Source organism: Lissotriton vulgaris, chromosome 9 (genome assembly GCF_964263255.1).
Source record: "Lissotriton vulgaris chromosome 9, aLisVul1.2, whole genome shotgun sequence".
Lineage (NCBI taxonomy): Eukaryota > Metazoa > Chordata > Amphibia > Caudata > Salamandridae > Lissotriton > Lissotriton vulgaris.
This window is the reverse complement of record NC_141697.1, coordinates 264039083-264059076: the sequence shown is the minus strand read 5'-3', so window position 1 is coordinate 264059076 and position 19994 is coordinate 264039083. Positions and strand designations below refer to the sequence as shown.

The 19994-nt window shown below is 47.4% G+C and overlaps 1 protein-coding gene across 5 annotated transcripts in view; it reads right to left on the bottom strand.

Moving 5' to 3' along the window:
- TTLL5 (tubulin tyrosine ligase like 5) overlaps window positions 1-19994 on the bottom strand; it is a 1386223-nt gene that overhangs the window by 1157870 nt on the left and 208359 nt on the right. For all 5 annotated transcript variants that reach the window (XM_086937525.1, XM_086937527.1, XM_086937530.1 and 2 more), the window contains one exon: window positions 11739-11808. In XM_086937525.1, coding sequence (XP_086793651.1) covers window positions 11739-11808 — 70 coding nt within the window. The remainder of the gene's footprint in view (window positions 1-11738; window positions 11809-19994) is intronic.

Here is a 19994-nt window from a genome sequence, read left to right as displayed (position 1 = left end):
AAGGATTACGATATTCCCCGGTTTGAGACACATGACTTCTTTGCAAGCAGGAACGTCTGGGGCATCAGAAGTTAATGAACACTGAAGGTGTTATTAGGAGACAAGTTGGACACTCTTACGTGGGTATGAAAGGTTATTGCATTCGGTCAGTTTCGGTTTAGAATGACAATATGGCCGCCAATAGAGCAGACGATATAGTAAGAACAGCATAGTCCGTCGTTGTTGTCGGCACGCCGAAGACTACAAATAGAGGTCCATACTCAAAAAGGCTTTCAACTTCACATTGTCTATTACCCATCAGATGTAAGTCTACATCTCATCAAAAACCTGGGTCAAAGATTTTCAGAACCTAACTGTTGATAACCTACAGGAGAATATTTGAACAACAGGAAAACATCGCCTTCACATCTAAGAAGACTTTGCTTAAATTGCTCCTACCACTTCACTCCTCCCGTGGTAGAATGATCTGCCATCTTTCTCTCTTGAGAAGCAGACTCCTGTAACTCTAAAAGATAACAGGACGAACAAATCTGCAACCTGATACACTGATAAGCTTAACAATGAAGGAAGAAAAGTGTGCGGTATTGAATGAAAGTGGATTAAAACCACATTGGCCTTCAACAGACAAACCTTAAAATCCAAATTATCATCTTGGCTGATGTTAACTACTTCAGCAACAACCAATCTGAGGTTAAAAACAGACTGACATAACTCTTTGATATGGTGAAAGAGCCCTTGCACCACAACAACTAAGTCTGAAAGTGAGGCAGTGCAATTGGATGAGTTTGCCAAATTCGAAACAAAAAAATGAATTTGAACAGGAAGGAATTGTATTCCTGTTACAACTTAGAGACCAATGACATACCTATCTCCAAGAATATAAATACCTCATGTTCCTCATGTTCCTATTTCATATTTCAACTTAGTTATGGAGGAGTTACTTCACCTATAAGAAAACGATTGCCACAAGCTATGCAGTTGACTGTACATCACCTCATCTGGCCAAATACATCAGCCAAGCTCTATTTCTAATCTGCCTTAAATTATCAGTTCATCATTAGAATATAGCTGTGGGCCTGTCTTGCTGAAAAAAAGTTCTGCTGACCCAGTCTGCCTTGAGAATTTTCATCCTACCACAGGGTTACCTTTTTCTATGAAAATCACCGAGACCTGGGCTGAATCCCAGCTCAAGAACTATCTGTAAGGAAACACATTGATCAGCTATTTTCAATCAGGTTTCCATGCGGCACGAATAACGGAAAAATCAATATTAGGAGGGCTAGGTATCACTACAACAATATTTGACAATAGTGACAGCCGCCTACTGATTGTTTTAGACTTGTCCTCAGTCTCTAATGCAATTAACCATAACAGATTATCAATTACAATCTGAAAGAAAGGCTCAGAATAAATGGTACAGTTCTAAAATGCTTTGAATCCTATCTTGCAGACCGACATTAATGGATTAAAACTCAAGAGCCTCCCTCTGAATAGATGCCTGTGACCTGTGGTGTCATTATCGGCACCCTTAGTTTTGAATATTTATATTGAACCCCTTGGATGACGCCTTTGCCTATATGAGAATTCGGGACCATCCCTACTGATGATACACAGTTATACCTTAGCCTCTCAGCAGATGCTTATCACACAGTCTTATCTTCCTGCATATCCAACACTCACATATCTTTAAAAGATTGACACCTAATACTAAATGAATTAAAAACTCAATTTCTGTTACTCTCTCCAATACTCGACTTCCAGCTGAATGAAAATTGGGTAAATGTGAAACTACTTTGGGTATCAGTAGCAAATTGTTAAAAAGGCACCATATTAAAGGAGAAACCAAACCTCTGCATCAAAATCTAACCAAAGGAGCCTTTGTCTAAGTCATACTTATCTGAAGCTGCAAACCTTTCATTCCATGAAATTACTTTAAAACTGCTTTGCGACATGTCACCTTTTCCTGTCTTGATTATGGAAATGCTCTCTTCACAAGGCTACCAATTAAAAGTCCTGCACCTCTAAAGTTAATCTTGCATGCTGCTGCCAGGCCAGTGTTAAACTCTTGCAAATATTGTATTGTATTGTAATTGCATTTATATAGTGCCTACTACCTCTGACAAGGCATTGAAGCACTTTTTGGGCGAGTAGCACGCTACTCCAGAACCTATAAAGAATTAGTGGTGAATTAGTATAGGGAGATATGAAAGTAATTTGAGTGGTGGACATGTTAGTCAGTTATTTGGAACGAGAAAGAGTGGCTGGATAGAAGAGGGAAAAAGGTTTGCATTTATATAGCGCTTGCTACCCTTGATGGGGTGTTGAAGCGCTTTTTCGGTGAGTAGCACGCTACTCCGGAACCCATAAAGCATTAGTGGTGAATTAGTATAGTGAAATCTGAAAGTAATTTGACTGGTGGATATGTTAGTCAGTTATTTGGATTGATAAGTATAGTGGAGGGATAGAAAGGGGAAAAGGGTTGCATTTATATTGCACGTGCTACCCCTGATGGGAAATATGACCAAATCACGCTGCTTCTCTCCTAATTTAAAATGTCTCCAATTGAGGCAACATGTATTTCTTAAACGCCTGTTTAATCCACAGGGCTGTGTACCAGAATACACCTGAGTACCTCGCAGAAACTGACCACCACTTGTGGTTCACATAGGGGGAAAAGCAAAACGGACCTTCGTCTTCAGTGAAAATGCTTTTAGAAAGCACATCCACAGTCCGTTTCTTCTCATGCACCCAATATATGGAACTCCCTTCTAGTGATCATCAGACAGCTTGACTCCATTTCCTTAAGTGTTCCCTAAGCTCTTCTTTACTTAGCACATGCTCCAGTACTTGCAATGATCCCATGGCCTAACTTTTCTAAGCAAATACACCTGGTCTAAAGCACAGTTTTTAGAAAGAGGACACTTAATATTTGTAATTTAATTTACTAGTGTTTATCCAAGCAAACAGTTCTTAACCAAGGCACTCCCTTTTATAAAGAGTCAATATTTATTATTTTCATCCTATGTCGAAAAGCACAATATGTGTCGACAATGTAAGGTGGAGCTGTACTATCATTATGGTTTTAGAACATGCGATACTGTGTCGCTTGTATACAATTTAAGCTCAAACTGTATAAATGTGAGGCGCTTTTATGCCCTCGTGGCCTTTGTTTGCACTTATAAGAAACGTTCAAAAAAAATAAATAAGTAAATAGCTTTGACACCTTACCTCTGTTCTGTAACCACCCTGACTCCTGCAGTGAACTGGAGCTTTAAGCGAAGCATCTCAATTCACTGTAGTGACCCCTAACACCTCCTACTGTGATCCCCTGAATTTTGATGTACCCTATGCCTCATCATCTGACCCACAACCTTCTGCTCTATCAGTTCTCACCTTTACCTTCTGCTCTGAGTACGCCAGGGCACCTACTAACATCCTTCAAAGTCGAGGTGTGGGCATTCACCTAGTGCTGGGAGTGTGACTCTGTCTGTCTTTGTGATCAGACACATGCAGTGAATCAGTACTGTGGCCCCCACCACCTCTTACCCCATGTGTACTACCACCCAGTCTGGTAAGGTTAGAGCTTCCCTTGATTTAGCAACATATCTGGGTAGATTTCATAGCCAGTTTCATGCTCTCCTTGTTATACACCCTTCGACCTAAGAGAATTCATAGGTGCCTCTTGGAAAGGGAGTATTATCGGCAAGTAACAATACTTCTGTATGGTGGGCATCTACTACAGACTGACTTGCTTAGAGAAAAAGGTCCGCCAGTGGACATCCAAAGTAAGGAAGCCCCTGAGGAACAGGCATTCATCTCAACAGCATCTGAGCGTACAATCAATGATGGAGGCATCTGCCCTAATGCAGCACGTCAGCTGCTTTGAACTCGAGCAACGGATGACATTCACCGCAACAGGACTCCATTTATTTATTTTGGAAATACAGGGCAGCTGGGTTGACCATGCCAGAGAAGGCACTGAAGGCAGGCGGAATTGTAATCGGATAGTCTGTAATAATAATAAATTTTATAAAGCGCCTGGTTACACTGAGATTAGTGTGTCCCCACGCTGTGATGTGGCTAGCTACAGTTAGTCATGCATATCTCCCCTCCAGCTCCTCAGATGCGGACCTCCTCACTCTCCCGCCCGAGGGAAGAGGTGGGTTTTCAGTTGTTTCCGGAAAATACGTTCCGAAGTCTCTGCTCGTATTTCGGGTGGGAGTCTGTTCCATTGTTCAGCCGCTTGAACTCGGAAGGAGCGCCCTCCCATTCGAGCTCTTCTAAACCTAGGAACCTTTATCAGCCCTTTCCCGGAAGATCTCAACTCACGCCCAGGGATATACGGGCTCAGCAATTCCAAAAGATAAGATGGCCCCTTCCCCTGCATGATACGATGGCTAATCAGCAAGGTTTTATAGAGCAACCGTTCTTTAATCGGCAGCCAATGAAGAGATTCCAGGGCTTTCTTTGCCGACGCTCTTTTGGGCAACATCAAGATCATATGAGCAGCCACATTCTGTTTGCGCTGTAGCCTGGTGATACATCTAACATTAGCTCCCAGGTCCAGGACGTTCCCATAATCCAACCTGAAGGTAATAAACCAGGTTTTTCCTGGCCGAAGTCGGGAGTAGGTCAAGTGTTTTCCGCATATTTCTAAGGATACCGAAGCATTGTCCTGTCACACGTCTGGTGTGGTACTCGAAGGAGATTTTGCTATCTAGCCAGATACCCAAATTCCTGACTTGATCGCTGGGAGAGGGTAGAGGCCCCAATACCTGCGGCCACCATGCCGATGTCCACACAGATGGTGCGTTCCCCACCACCAGCACCTCAGTCTTGCTTCCGTTTAATTTCAAGCAATTATTGGCCATCCAGGCTGCTGTAGCTTGTAAGCCCAGCGAGAAGTTATTGGCTGCAGCCCTGTCAGGTTGAGCAAGAGACACCACAAGTTGGGTGTCATCAGCATAGGTTACAACTTGAACCCCAAACCTTTCAGTGATCTCTGCTATCGGTGTTACATAGAGATTAAAAAGGGTGGGGCTCAAGCTGTGTTTGACAAATGCAAAAACCTCCCTTGGGATGACCCTGAGGCCTACGTCAGAGGGCTTCTACAAATAGCAAAATCCATGCTGCCCCATGTGCATGGTGCACTCTATGATAGAAACCCCTTGTGGGGCCATTTAATGATGACAGACATTTGGACCCTCCTTACTCATTAGCAACGGTCATCAGGGGGTGCACTAAATATAGCACACCTCCCAAGTGGCAAGCACTTAGCTAAGATCCTAATGGTATTTTGGATTGTACATGGCAGAGCTTAATTTGTGTAAAAAAAAATATGAGTCTTCAAGTATTTCATAACCAGCTGCCGAATGCCAGGGTTGTTGACTACCATGTCTGTCAGTATGTGAATATATTTCCGCCTCATGCCGCCTTCTTAGACCACTCAACACTTCCTGTCTCTATTTCATTCTCTTAGGTTCTATCTGATTTCTACTTTTTCTGTTTGTCACTCTTTTTTTAAATCTCTTTCTTTTCTCCCTTTTTAGGTCTCGCTGAGCCAGCGCATGGGCTGCCCGGAGAGACTTTAGTAAGTGAGTTTTCAAAGTGCTACTTGCTGGCCTAGCGCTTGCGTTCACGAGCGCAGCCGGCATCTGCCACAGGTCATTAGCACCACTCGGCCGCATGTCTTTCGCTTTGATAGTAATCACTTTCACGGCTGCGTGGCAGTTACTTTTACGGCCGCGCAGCCAATGCTTGTTTACATGCTGGCCTGTGCTATTTTGGGTTCATGTTCAGGCCTTTTCTTTCTCAGTTTCTTCCTCTGTTGCTCTTGCCCTCACACATCCCAGATCTACAAGCGTCTCACTCTCACCCTCATTTTGGGTTCCTGTGCAGGCCTTTTCTTTCTCGGTTTCTTTCTCTGTTGTTCTTGCCCTCACACATCCCAGATCTTCAAGCGTCTCACTCTCACCCTCAGACTAAAACAATGTTCCAAAAATACTCATTGTCCAGACAACCTCAGAGGGCGCTGATTACGAGGTAGCCTGCTTCGAGAGAGGCTGGCGAGATACGAAGAGCCTGTTGCAAATCAAATAAAGCCCACCGGATCTCATTTCCTCCCATGGCCTCTGGAGCAGATGTTTCTGCTAGAAAAGCTAAGGGCGTTTATCTCCCACTATCTCGTTCCTAACATGAAAAACTGCGGCCAGACACACAGTAGAGTATTATTACAGAGTGCGTTACACAAATAAAAAAATAAACATGATTGACGACGCCCAAACGTAGATACATTTATATGCTGCTCGTTGTTATGCACAGTACTTCGTGTAAAAGTTACTTCATTTGTGGGTGCGCAAAACAGTAAAGTGGCCTTTTCACACCGAAAGTTTGATCAATATGTGCAGCCTCTAATTTCATTGCAAGGGGTAAAACTCGCCATGACTAAGGTTCTGCATATACAGTTAACATGGGCTCTGCTTCTTCTAGGTGATTAGATGCTTGCTAGTTACAAAATGTCATAAACTATAATTTTGAAGAGTAAAATTAACCCAGATTTCACCCAGGCTGTTCGTAAATGATTTTTTCCCCCCTGTAATTATTTTGAATAGAAGTGTTTTCAGAACAGTTGCTTGAAAAAATCTAGATTACCAAACGGCAGAGCTGTTGTCCCCAGCAGGCAAGTCATATAATTTATATATTGTGGTCGTAGGAGTGCCTGTGTCTCCAGACCGCAGGGTACTGTGAAGTACCCGCTGTGCTGAAGACGTCTATAGTACAAGCTTTTTTTCACAAGTTTATTTTTTATTATATGCGTGTTTTTTGTGCGAATGCATCATATCATTGCAGTGTAATAAAGCCAAAAGTATGCTTCCTCTACCCACCAATAAGGTTGCAACGTTGTAATCCATTAACAAACAAAAAAACAAGCATTGGCATAGCCAATAGGTCTCGCATTTGGGACTTTGTAACTGTTTAGCCATGCAACAGTTGGGTGTTGTTGCACCAAGGATATTCTGCTGCATAACTAAATACTTATAGGGTTATAAAAGTGAGACCTATTGGCTATGCCAATGCTCATTTGCTTTCTCTCTTGCTCTGGTCAAAGTTTGGTGAGGAAAAGTAAGTCTTGGCCCCAAAAGTGAGTGCCAGTGTCCATCACCTACAACCACTGACAGCTTAAGAACCTTCTTTTGTAATCACAATGGTACATTCCCTCCGTCTTTGTCTAGCTCCCTTACCTCTCCCGTTCTTTCCCATTGTTATGGTCCACATTCTAATTGGAACCTTCAGGTGAAGCCCACGTACACATGTGATCCGGATTACAAACAGCACTACTCTGCTCGTGCCAGAGCAGTTCAAGAAACTCTCACTTACAGCCACAAGCATCCACTGTGCACATACACAGCGTCATTTGACGCTGTATACAGGTTATGTTATGTTATGTTATAACGCTTTTATATAGCGCACGGCTACTCGAAAAGAGTGTCCCGGCGCTTTCCACCTGCAACTCAGAGTAAAAATAACACAACACAGCGAAAACAAGAGCAGAACTAAAACAGAAAACAGTAAAAACAGCCTAAAGATTAAAAAGCCAAGTCTTCAGGCTCTTCCTAAACTGGAACAAATTGGCAGTGCTGCGGAGCGAAAGAGGAAGCGAATTCCACAGCTGGGGAGCTTTGCAGCTGAAAGAACGCCCTCCCACGCGGGCCTTCCTCACCCGCGGGACCACCGCAAAGAGCGGACTGGTCGATAGAAGGCCAGTCTCCGCCGCAGGTATCCAGCCCCTGATCCAAACAAGGCCTTGTGCATCAGAGTCAGGGATTTGAACTGGATCCGCTTCCGGATCAGCAGCCAGTGTAGCGCCTGTAGCAGCCCGGAGGCTCGGGCGCGTCTGCGCAGGCCAAAAATAGCCCGGGCGGCAGAGTTCTGTACCACCTGTAGGCACTGAACTAGGTAATCAGGGAGGCCGAGAAAGAGGGCATTAGCATAGTCTAGCCTTGAGCCCACGAGAGCCTGCACAGTGATCCGCCTGTGCTCCTCTGACAGCAGGGGCAGGAATTTACGGATCATTTTCAAAATTCCATAGCAGGTGCCAGCCAGACCCATGATATATGTTCTCAGCGACAGCTGGTTGTCCAGCTTGACACCCAGATTTTTAGCCACCAAGGAAGACTGTGCAGGAGGGCTCATGTCAGACGGCCACCATTGCTGCCACTCCGGATCGACGACGCAACCAAAGAATAGAACCTCGGACTTGCTGGAGTTGGCCCTCAGACTGTTCCGTTGGAACCAGTCAAAGACCAATGCAAGGCAATCCCGAATTCTCCCTCCATCAAACTCCTGGTCTTTCCCGCATGTGAAGAGGAGTTGCGTGTCGTCGGCGTAGGAGACGATCTGGGCCCCATATGCTTCAACCACGGCCGCCAAAGGGGACATAAAGATGTTAAACAACGTGGGGCTCAACACAGAACCCTGTGGAACCCCAACTCCCAGTGGCGGCATCTCGGCGGAGCTCTGGGAGACCCAGACCGTCTGGCCGCGGCCTTCAAGGAAAGATGTGAACCACCTGAGCGCCGTCCCCCTAAGGCCGATGTCATAAAGCCTCGCTAAGAGTGCCCTCTACAGGGGCGGCTCTAGGCTCATGGCGGCCCTGGGCAGGGAGCGTAGGTAGAGGGCCCCGGAAGAGGGGGGCGGGGCGGAGCCCCCCGGAGCTCAGGAAGGTTGAACAGAGCAGAGGCCACCAAATTCCTGCCAGGGGCCGCCACGCAAATATGTATCCATCCTCAGAGGATTATTATATCAAGGATATATATTGGTGTGGTGGCCCCTAGGGTTTGGCGGCCCTGTGCAGGTGCACAGCTTGCACATGCCTAAGGTCGCCCCTGCTGTATATGTGCATATCGATGGTGCACAGATACAGCGTGAATTTACGCTGTATCTGTGCACTGGGGACGTTTGTGGCCCATCGAATGACCTTTTCACAATTTTCTTTGCCAGGGGAAAAAAGTCCTCAATTAGAATGCAGCTAATCACATTATAGCATACAACCGCTCTTGTTTTACAATGCTGTGGTGTGTGAGATGAGTAATACCTTCACAAAATAGAAATGGGATGACTTTAGAACGTACCAAAGGCCAGGTTTTTCTGAAACATACTTTTTTTAATGTAATTTCTACACAAATATTTTTTGTAATTTTTATGTAAATTAAATCTAACGTGTGATGTGGCCAAGTGAGCTTTCAAATTCCATTGGCAGGAAACTAGGGGCATATTACCAAGTGGCAGCGATAATTATCGCTGGCCACCCTCAGCGTGAAAATGTTTATCGCTCGCTATCGCTGATTATTATCGCCATGCTAGTGCTGTATTAACAACGCATAGCGCAATGGCGATACTTATCCCAGCGATAGCGATGTTTTCCATGGAACATCGCTGGTTTATCAGCGATGTTCCAAGGAAAATGGCGATAACCTTGCTGATACGGCCCTGTGGTCATATCAGCATAATCCATCCCCAATGGTAAGTATAGCTAAGTCAGCATTTTAGCAGATGTTAGTTTTTGGCGAAAACCGCGGTTTGCGCCAAAAACTAACGTTGCTAAAATGTGTGGGCCACCTTGTAAATATTGCGATGTACATTTAGCGATATGTTACAAGGTAGTCCGTCAGGGGTACGCCCCGTGACGGCCACTTTACATCTCATTAGAGATGCAAAGTGAGGCCTCTGGAAAACGGATGCTAACATGTGATAATGCATGTTAGCACCACCTTGTAAATAGGGCTTATGAAAATATCGCCGTTTTAGCAGCAAAAAGTGCCGCTAAAGCAACAATATTGCCCTTGTTAATATGCCCCCAAGTTATTTTAAAAATGCAAATTAAAAAAAAACAATTTACTCTCTGGTCCGCTGCCTCCGTCACCCACAGCACAGTGCAGTGATTGTCCTGCAGTATCACAGGGCACCTTTTAAACTGCAGCTGGGTCACCTGGCTACCCTACCATGAGGGGCACTGCAATTATGAAGCAGAATATTTACATCATTTAATTATTACCCTAATACACTACAAAGCACAAGGGAAGTGTCTGCACTATTTTGCCTCTTGAGTTTATCCAGCCTAGCCCAGCGAGCTTTACATTATGTAGCTGATGTATTTGTTTAAACATGATTAACACAAACTTTAAGTAATGAATGTAATGGGTTCAGGTTCAAAGGTGACTGACGTTTTACATCAGTTCGGACTACCTCAGCTGTTTTTAAGGAAGGGCAGTATAATTATTCTAGGTGCATTTCTAGCTCTTGTCCTCTCCCAAAGCTGAGCCAGGAAAGTTCCAGAATACTTCATGAGTGCCCTTTCATAGCCCATAGATTTTTTTGCAAGCTTATCTAAAACTTAGGTTGTAAAAATGCACTGTTTGCATACTTTTGGTAGGCCATTAACACCCCTCTCCCCCCCTGAGGAAAGGGGGCTTGCTGGATTTGCTCACTCGCTGATTTCTGGCTTTGGGCATATTACATGCAGTGGGTACTGGTTGTGTAAGTGGGCGGAACCATTCGGGGAAATAATGGCGGCTTCCCAAAAAAACAAAATCGGCACCTGCATTAATTTCATTACACAGGAACGGTGAGGGCCGACTAGGTGTGGGAAAGCATGTTGGGGTGAAGGCATGCTGAGGGAGTGACGTATACAAGTTTGAATGCACACTGAGGGAATGAAGGAATGATGCAGTGGGATTTGGGGGGGCAAGGGGATACTTGGTGGCTGAGTTCCTCTTGAATGAGGAGATGTTAAGGAGTGCTTGGCTTCTGAAGGCACGCTTGGAGAGTGAAGGTGCAGTTTGTGAGTGAAGGTACAATGGAGGGCGAGCAAGGCCATGCTGGATGAGTGAGGACATGAGGGCGCTGGAGTAAGTGTGTGTGCAGACACACTAAAGGAGTGATGTCAGGCAGGGAGAGTGAAGGCATGCCGTGGGGAAGGATGTACAATGCACAAGAGAAGGAAGGATGGGGGAGGAAGGCTGGTGGAGCGATGGCATGCTAGGGGTTGAAGGTAGGCTGAGGAAGTGACCATATGCTAACGAAGTGATGGTACACTAGGGGACTGATGGGGCACTAGAAAGAGCAGAGGGATGCTGGGGGAGCAATGACATGCTAGGGGAGTGAAGGTCTCCCCCCCTAGCACGTCGCCCCACTGCTTTTTTGCAGTGGAAGACAGAGAAAATAAAATGATAATAACTCCTGTTATCATTTTATTGTTTCCTACTTCCACCCACAGCATGTATTAAGGGGGCAGGGGAGGAGCGGTTGCACCCTTCTATAGGGGGCAATGACTGCTTGGACGGCCCTCTCATGCCACCCAAAACAGTCATGCGCACTTCACATGTTCTCTATGCAGGCTGCATTGCAGCCTACGTGGAGAACATGCCCAGGCCTCCAGTTAGCGTCTGACCGCCGAAAAACGGCGCTCAGACCAATTATAACGCTGCAGCGTTGTCATTGGCTGACCGGGAGCCTGGGTGTGCTTCCTGTGGCCGACTCTGTCGAGGGAGGACTACGAAGGAAAGACAGGCGAAGTTTTGATGTAATTTTTCTTAGCTGCTTTTCCCGCCCCCTCCGCCCCAACCTCATGTGTCCTCCACCCACCCCGCCCCCCTACCTCCGATAGGTGCCAGCCGTACCTGAGAGATAGTAGGGGTAATAAAGAAGGGAGAATAAAGGAGAGAGAAAAATGCACTTACCATCGATGAGCAAAGGATGGCTGATATAACGAGACACCAAAATACTATCTTCCGAAGTAATCTGGTTTGGCTATGGAAATAAATGTAAGAAAATATTGTTGAGTAAACTCCAAGTACTTCAAACATGGTTAAAATAGAACAAATGGAGTGTTTAGAAACAAGAAACCTCTATAGACAGACTTACAGATAACATTAACTGTGTAATCTCTGAGTCAGGCCTACTGAGATTAAAAATTGAGAATGAGAGCACAAAATCATACCTAAGAAGGGTGACAGCTTTTAACCATATACTTACAACAAGCTGTGTGGGAAATCCCAGTTAAATCTCACTGAGTCAGACTCAAGAGAACATAATCTATGTGTGGGCTCTGTGCAAAACAGCACACAAACAATGTGGGCTTGATTCACAAAGGTACATTTACACTTTTGAGTAAGTTCACTACTTTTCGGTATTCAGAGAGGTAAACTTAAACCAAAAGTCTAACTTTACGACTTTTCGGTATTCACAAAAGTGAGTTACTACTAGTAAAGTTAGACTTTTGGTCTAAGTTTACCTTTGTGAATACTGAAAAGTAGTAAAGTTTGACATTTGGTTTGAGTTTACCTTTGTGCATCGGGTCCTGTAATTTATTTTCGCTATTTACCTAAAATATAAACTATGTGTGAGCTAATACAGATAATATGCAGTTTATGAGCGCTGAACCACAATATAAACTGAGCCAGTTCAGATTCAGAAGCTCTGAACCAGAATTACAAAGAATATAAAATCTGCGAGTCCAAAACACTGAAAAAACAAACTGTATGTAAGCCTGACGTGGCGTGAGTGTACACTTTGTAACCCCTGAGAACCAGACTGTATCTATTATTTGTTTGATGTCTGAGGCAGACCTGCAAATAATTTATAAATGTTGGGAATTTTGGACCAGATGTAGAGAATCTGTGCAGTGTGTACACTCTGAGCCAAACTTCTAGGTTCAGAGAAGAGTGAGAAGGCAGCGCTTAATTTATAATAAAAAAAAAAAAAAGTACAGGTTCCCAAAGTGTTTTTATGAGCTCACTGCTGGTGCTGCCGAATGCCGGGGTTTGGTGAATACTACATCTGTCTAGTTTTGACTCAACACCAACCCTCTTCCCTACAGCATCCTACAGTTCCTAACTGTGTGTCTCCCTTTCAAGGTCTTTTTTTCCCTGTTTTCTCTCTTTGAAACTTTTTCCTGTCGTCCTCCTTCTTTCACCCCTTTCTGCATTTCTCTTTCTTGCGCTCGAAAATGAGATTTGGAGGCCACCACCTGCACAAATTAAGCACTGCAGAGAGGGAAGGAGGCTGTGGTGGTGGATCTCAGAGGCACACATATGTAATGCAAACGATGTGTGAACTCAGAGGCAGATCAACATAAAATATCAATACTCCAAAGTTATAAGTACATAGAATGTCAATGAGTTCTGAGCCAGACCACTACTCAACGTAAACCGTGGATGAACTTTGAGCCAGCCCTACAGAGTCAAGCAGCTACACATGAGCTTTGAATTTGACCAGTGCTGCTCCTCACTGCTTTTAAGCAGTGTAACTAAAGGAAAAATGAAATGAAAACTCAATATTATTATCATTTTATTTGTCCCTGCTGCTTTGTGGCTGGGGCGGGAGGGGCTGCTCTGCTCACAGAACAGGACAGGGGAGGAGTGGTTTGCCCACTCCAAGTACGCATGATGCGTTGGTCCATCCTCTCGGGCCGGCCAAAGAGTCTTACTCACTTTCCATGCTCTCGAAGCAGGCTGTATTACATTCTGGGTGGAGAACATGCCCAGGCCCCAAGTCCCTGTCTTAGCGCTGAACCATGGCGCTCAGACCAATCACAATGTTGCATTGCAGCGAGGGGGTGGAGCTATCCGACGAAGAAGATGGCTGCTTAACCCGCCGGCTCCTCCGCAACCGAATCTATCCTGCAAATTATCCTGCCTTGTCGGCGACGTATCGGTGCCCAAGCGGTACCCAGACTCGTCGGACCGTTGGGGGAACCAGACCTGTCCCCCTCGACTGCGACCGCTGAATGGAGCTCCCGCTGTGCACTGGATCGCGTCCCAGACCTCGACCGGCATCTACGGGACTCCCGGGCTTCAGCGCTACGGTGTGGACCTGCCCCGGGAGGGAGACTCGGAAGCTGCAGCCAGCGCCGGCCGGGAGCCTGAGTTTTCCGATCTACCCCGATTGGAGAGAGACAACACCTCGCAGGTAGGAGGCAGAGAACTGGAGGCGCGGGGCAGCTGCTCTCCCCACGCCCAGAGGCCTAACCCGGGGTGACTGACTACTCGAGGCCCCGGCTTTAATTGGGCCTGTGGAACGATCGATAAAAGTGAGGGACATTGTTGGCACCCCCCGTACCTTCATCCGCTGCAGAGACACCTGGGACCCAAGATGGGGGGGCGCTGGCACCACCAACGCATGACGCAAAAGCTACTTACTGGGGCAGAAGAAACCTTGCAGACTGCACGCTCCGGTACCCCGTAATACTGTTGGAGCACAACTAGAATTATTGGTTGATGGGTGCCTGCGCCTAAGGACACGAGGAGCAGTGCAGGCACACAGAGACTGTAATTTAGTGCTGGGGCAGCTAGAAGAGGATCAGCCTGGAATACAGCACTACATTGCGGCCTGATTTTCAATCATCGGGCCCCCGGCGGAATAGACCGATGCAACCCGGCAGTGTTCTTTGAAGAATCTTGTGAGTAGGGTGGCCTGCCTGTCAAGAAACTTGCTTTCTCGTTCCCAATCAGTGGGTAAGCAGAGCCCCGGGAGATACAGATTACCACGGCACACTGCACTGGGTGGCAACAGGAACTTTTGGCACGCAACTAAAGTTGCGGACGCGTGGACTACACAGCGTCCGCTGAGGCTGTTTATAGAGTGAACCTGCACATTAGGCAAGCACTGCGGACAGGACATGCTCCGGCGATGCGTGCCCGGAGGATTGGCGGAGTAGCGACCAAGAGGCAGGAGACCGCGTAGAACCAAACGGCGACAGCCGAAGCTGCCACAGGTGAGCAAGAGCTGGACGGACAACGAGCCGCACGTTCGCTCCTGTATAACTCCCCAAGAAGAGATCATATCGTGCAGTAACACCACGGAGGGAGCTCCCGTCAGCCAAGTAGGCGATAAGTTGACCAAGAGCACTATAATTACGCACATCTATCACAGCAGCCGGTTCGGCGGGTGCGTAGAGGGCCAGAACGCCTGGTGGCCTGGCAGTAAATATGGGACGACCGGATCGTACGCAACCCAAACTATCGTTCGAGACCACCACCAACAAAAAATCCTAAACTCCGGACCCCCCTCCCGATGCCGCAAAGGAGGGAGCCGAGAAGACAGGTGCTGAGGAGGTCGCTGAGCCTGATCTTCGCTGTATCTTACTAGCTATGGAGAAGAACCTCCAAGGTGGAATAGCCTCTCTGGGTACTAAAAATGACGCCCTCACTTATAGGATGGACCGGATGGCGGAACGACTGGGTAAACATGCGGAGCGCCTGGACATGACAGAGCGCCGCATAGGGGAAGTGGAGGAAGCGGAAACAACACTTGATTCGGATAATAAGCAACTGGGTAAGGTGCTCCAGACCCTACAGGATAAAGCCGAGGATTTGGAGGCAAGATCTCGCAGATGCAACATCCGCATCACGGGCCTGCCGGAGACTACCCAAACGGGTAATATGGAACTATTTGTGGAGGCGCTGCTCAAAAAATTACTAGGAGACACTGCTTTCTCGAGTAGGTTTGTCATAGAGCGAGCACACCGCACACTTGGCCCGAGACCAAAACCTGGAGCCCCTCCTCAGCCTGTGGTGGCCAAGTTGTTCAACTACAGGGACCGCGACACCGCACTGCGATTGGCACGCGAAAAGCAGCCACTCACCTACGAGGGCAGCTCGCTTTCCCTGTTCCCAGATTTTACTGCCAAGGTACAGGAAGCGAGATGGCAGTTCGTCCCTACGAAGAGACAATTACGTGATCTGGGGGTCGATTATGCGATGCTGTACCCCGCCAAACTCAGGGTCAACAGACAGGGGAGGTCCACCATTTTTACGGATCCGAAGGCTCTCCAGAAGGCTATGAAGGGATGGCGAAGAAGCACACGTGAAGCGGACGATGAGGGAGGATTGAACGGAGCTGCTGGGGGATCCATGGAGGTCCAGGACTAAAACGGTACCCTGAGAAAATGTAAGGTGTTTGAATATAATGAACAGTGCAGATGCGAACTCTGGCCACTACTCAGATGGCAAGGCCCGATACACTGGTGGTACGGACTGTACGGGATTGCGTCCCACTGTGAATGCATGATAGGAGATTTAGGCCTAATTGGGGTGGGGGACAAGGGGCGGCTGGTACCCCACCAAGAGTGACAATATCGCACTACACCTCACACTAACGCTGTTCTCATCCTGGGTCTACAGGAGTTACCCTGGATCAGGGGATGTTATAGATGCATAGAGTTAGCCTTGTATAGATTATTGTGTCATAGTTGTGTGGGCCGACAACGGGGAATCCAGAGTTGATATGTACATTCGCAGTGGAGATATGCAGAAGATGTTAGCTATTACTAGTTAGTGGGGTTTACCATGACCAATGTTTACTATTTTTCACGTTCTATTTTACACTATGTAATGAGGCGGCGACAAGAGCTAAGTTTCTCCTATATGGAGGCGGTGGGGCAGGGCGTGGTGGCTGATACACTGGACTAGCATCGTTATAGACTCACAATGAGCGAGCTACCTGCGCCCCTGCATGTGCACCAAGCTTCTTTAAGTAACAATGTTTTCGGTTATTTGTTTGTGATTGGTTGTTGTCTGATCGAGATGAGGGGGGGGAGGGGAGGGAGCGAGCAGGGAATTCAGTGGGGGGGACGGGAGACGGGGGGGGCACCCAGAGACAGATGATGGATCTAAGCAGGGATAGAGGAGGGACAGGAGGGGAGGGATTGCGGGTCGCGGCCAGGTTGAGGTTAGACATGCGTGGGTGGGGGGTTGGGCATGGCAACAGAATGTTTTTCTACCGTTGTTCATGAGTATGGTTGTTTTTGACTTTATGTTTGAAGGGTCTGAGAGTCTTATTGGCGGGGACGCTGACATTTACAAGGCAAGTTCTTCTACAGGGGGCAGGGCACTTTTCTACATTATATTACACTACCCTAAACATGGCAGGTCACACAAGCAGAAATGAGGTTAGTCCTCCGTGCCCCCCAACCCCCACCAGAACGCACCAAGCGCACGACACTTCCTCCATTACTTCATTGACCTGGAATGTTCGTGGTCTTAATGACCACAGAAAGGTCCGGCGAGTGATCCAATACCTTTCAAGGCACAATGTTGATATTGCATTATTGCAAGAGACCCATTTACGCCCGACAGTCTGACGCTACGCTATAGAGGGTTACACAATCACATCCACGCTGCTGGTTTTACATCCAATGCAAGGGGGGTGCTTACTTGGTTCAACCCAAGGTCCGCTTTGACATATACCCCTATTGACGCCGATCCAGAAGGGAGTCATGTGATCACGAAATGCACGGGTAAGGGTATGACCTTATACTTGTTAACACATATGGCCCCAACTTTGACTGCCCCTCATATTACGTGATGCTTGCTCGGAAGGTTAGAACTTTGGGCGAAGTCCAAGTCATGTGGGGTGGAGACCTAAATTTGACAAGATGCCCAACTTTGGACAGATCTGACGGACCTAGTAGGCGACCTTCTGCCTCCTCCCGTGCCCTAGATACAGAAATGACTCGGATGGGATTGCAAGACGTATGGCGAGCTAAACACCCCACACAAGGGGGATACACACACTATTCTTCGCAATATGCTTTTCACACTCGTATCGATTATTGGCTGCTCTCCGAGCGTCTCCTTCCCAGAATACAGGCTTTTGTGCTACTGCCGCGTACATACTCCGATCACTCCCCAGTACTGATTACACTCTGCGCCCCGGCGCGCCGGCCTCCTCCTTTTGCATGGAGACTTCCCCCTTATTTTTTGATGGAGGATGCTTTCCGAGAAGAACTGGCTACAGCCATTGAAGACTACTTTGACAGGAACGAGGGTACGGTGGACTCCTCCCTAACGGTATGGGAGTCATTTAAAGCGTACATCCGTGGAGTTATTATCTCCAAACATGCTGGTGCCCTCAAATCTATACGGGGACGTCTGACGCTCTTGGAGGCCAGGCTAAAAGATATAGATGCGCGCCACTTGAACGCGCCAAACGAGGATGTGACGCAGGAGCTAGCCCAAACGATTAGGGAGTATCATGAAGAAGCGGATGCTGAGGTGAGGCATCTCGGGAAATATGCCATTGCTCGATCGTACGGGGAGGGTAAACGCCCCGGTGCGGTCCTAGCCAGGATGGCCAAGCAGCGCAGGCAAACCGCGACGCTGCCAGCTATTAAATTGCCAAATTCGGAGGACGAACTGGATGAATTTCAGGTAGCGGCCCGGTTTCGAGAATACTACGCCACCCTATATGCCTCTAGAGGGCAGATGTCGGATGAGCGTATTATGGAATATTTAGCACATATCCGGTTGCCTTGGCTCACCAACACTCACCGGGAGTTTTTAGCACGACCGTTTGAGCGTGAAGAAATTGTTTGGGCGCTGTCATCCATGAGGGCAGGCAGTGCGCCGGGTAGCAACGGATTCCCAGCCTCCTTCTACAAGGCTTTTCCTGATCTGCTTATTCCTAAGCTTCTGAAGCTCGTAGAACAGATTGCGGAGGATGGGCAAATGCCACCTATGATGCGAGAAGGCGTCATAATAGCGCTTCTCAAACCCGGTAAGCCCCCTGAGGACTGTGCCTCCTACCGACCGTTATCGCTTCTAAATGTTGACGCAAAGATTTTTGCGAAAGTCATCGCCAACCGTATTAGCCCTCTAATACCGACACTGGTCGCCCCTGAGCAGGCGGGATTTGCCCCTAACCGCACATTGAACTATAATTTGCGCACAGTGTTTGCGGCATTTCAACACACGAGGCAGGAGGTCTCAGCAGTTGCAGTCTTCCTTGATATGGAAAAGGCGTTTGATTCGGTCGAATGGCCCTTCCTACGCGCAGTACTACTACGTATGGGGGTAGGAGAACTTTTTCTACAATTATTAAACACACTTTACAATTCCCCGACGGCGCGAGTCTGCATAGGTGCGTTCACGACAGAACCCTTCAGTATCAGACGTGGGACTAGGCAGGGGTGTCCACTTTCTCCCCTACTGTACGCCTAAGTGGCAGAACCCCTTGCGTGTGCCTTACGGGAGTATCATGGACACAGCGGCATTCGCTTCCCAGGGTACAATCTGATAGTATCTACGTATGCAGATGATACGTTACTTTATGTGCGTGACCCGGAGGCTAACCTCTCAAGAGTACTGAGAGAGGTTGTGATGTTTGGTTCGCTCTCAGGTATTGGAGTGAACTGGAATAAAACTGTAATGTTCCCTCTCACTCCAGCCACGACTAGGGTGGACTCGGACTACCCTATACAATGGACCACCACTCAGTAAGATACCTGGGAATACGGCTTCACACGGACACGGAGGTGGTCCTGCCTGAGAATTATGACGTGGCCATCTCCATACTTTAAGAGAACGTAGAGAAATGGATTACCCTTCCTCTCTCAGTGATGGGACGCATTTTACTTCTCAAAATGATTGTACTCCCCCGTTTTCTGTTTCTGTTTAGCAATATCCCCATGGTACTGTCTAGCGCGTTTTTCAGGCAATTACACACACTGGTGCTGAAGCAGGTATGGGCTGGTAAGCAGCCAAGGGTGGCATGGAATATCCTCATACGACCCTACGAGGACGGGGGTCTGCAAGCTCTGGACCTTGAATTATACTATCGCGCCGCACGGGGCGCACACGCGTACGGATGGATGCACAGCCCTTCCAACGCCCCACACATAGCCATAGAAGGTATAGTCGCGGATCCTACTCCATTACCAGCACTCATGGCTCGACCCCGAGATAGGCGTACGGGTTTGATTGACTCACTTAATGCGGTTACACATGCCTGGCACTATCTGAAAGATGCACAGGCCTGCTCGCTGCTGTTTGCTCCGGAGGCCAACTTGGAATGGTGCTCATGGCTGGGACCTTGCACAGACAGGGGTGATCTGTCATCACTCGCGAAAATAAATATTACAACCATGGGTGATCTGTTCCTTAACGGAGCGGTTCGGGCATGGGACGAGGTGGTCGCGGAAGAGAGCCCGAAGGCGC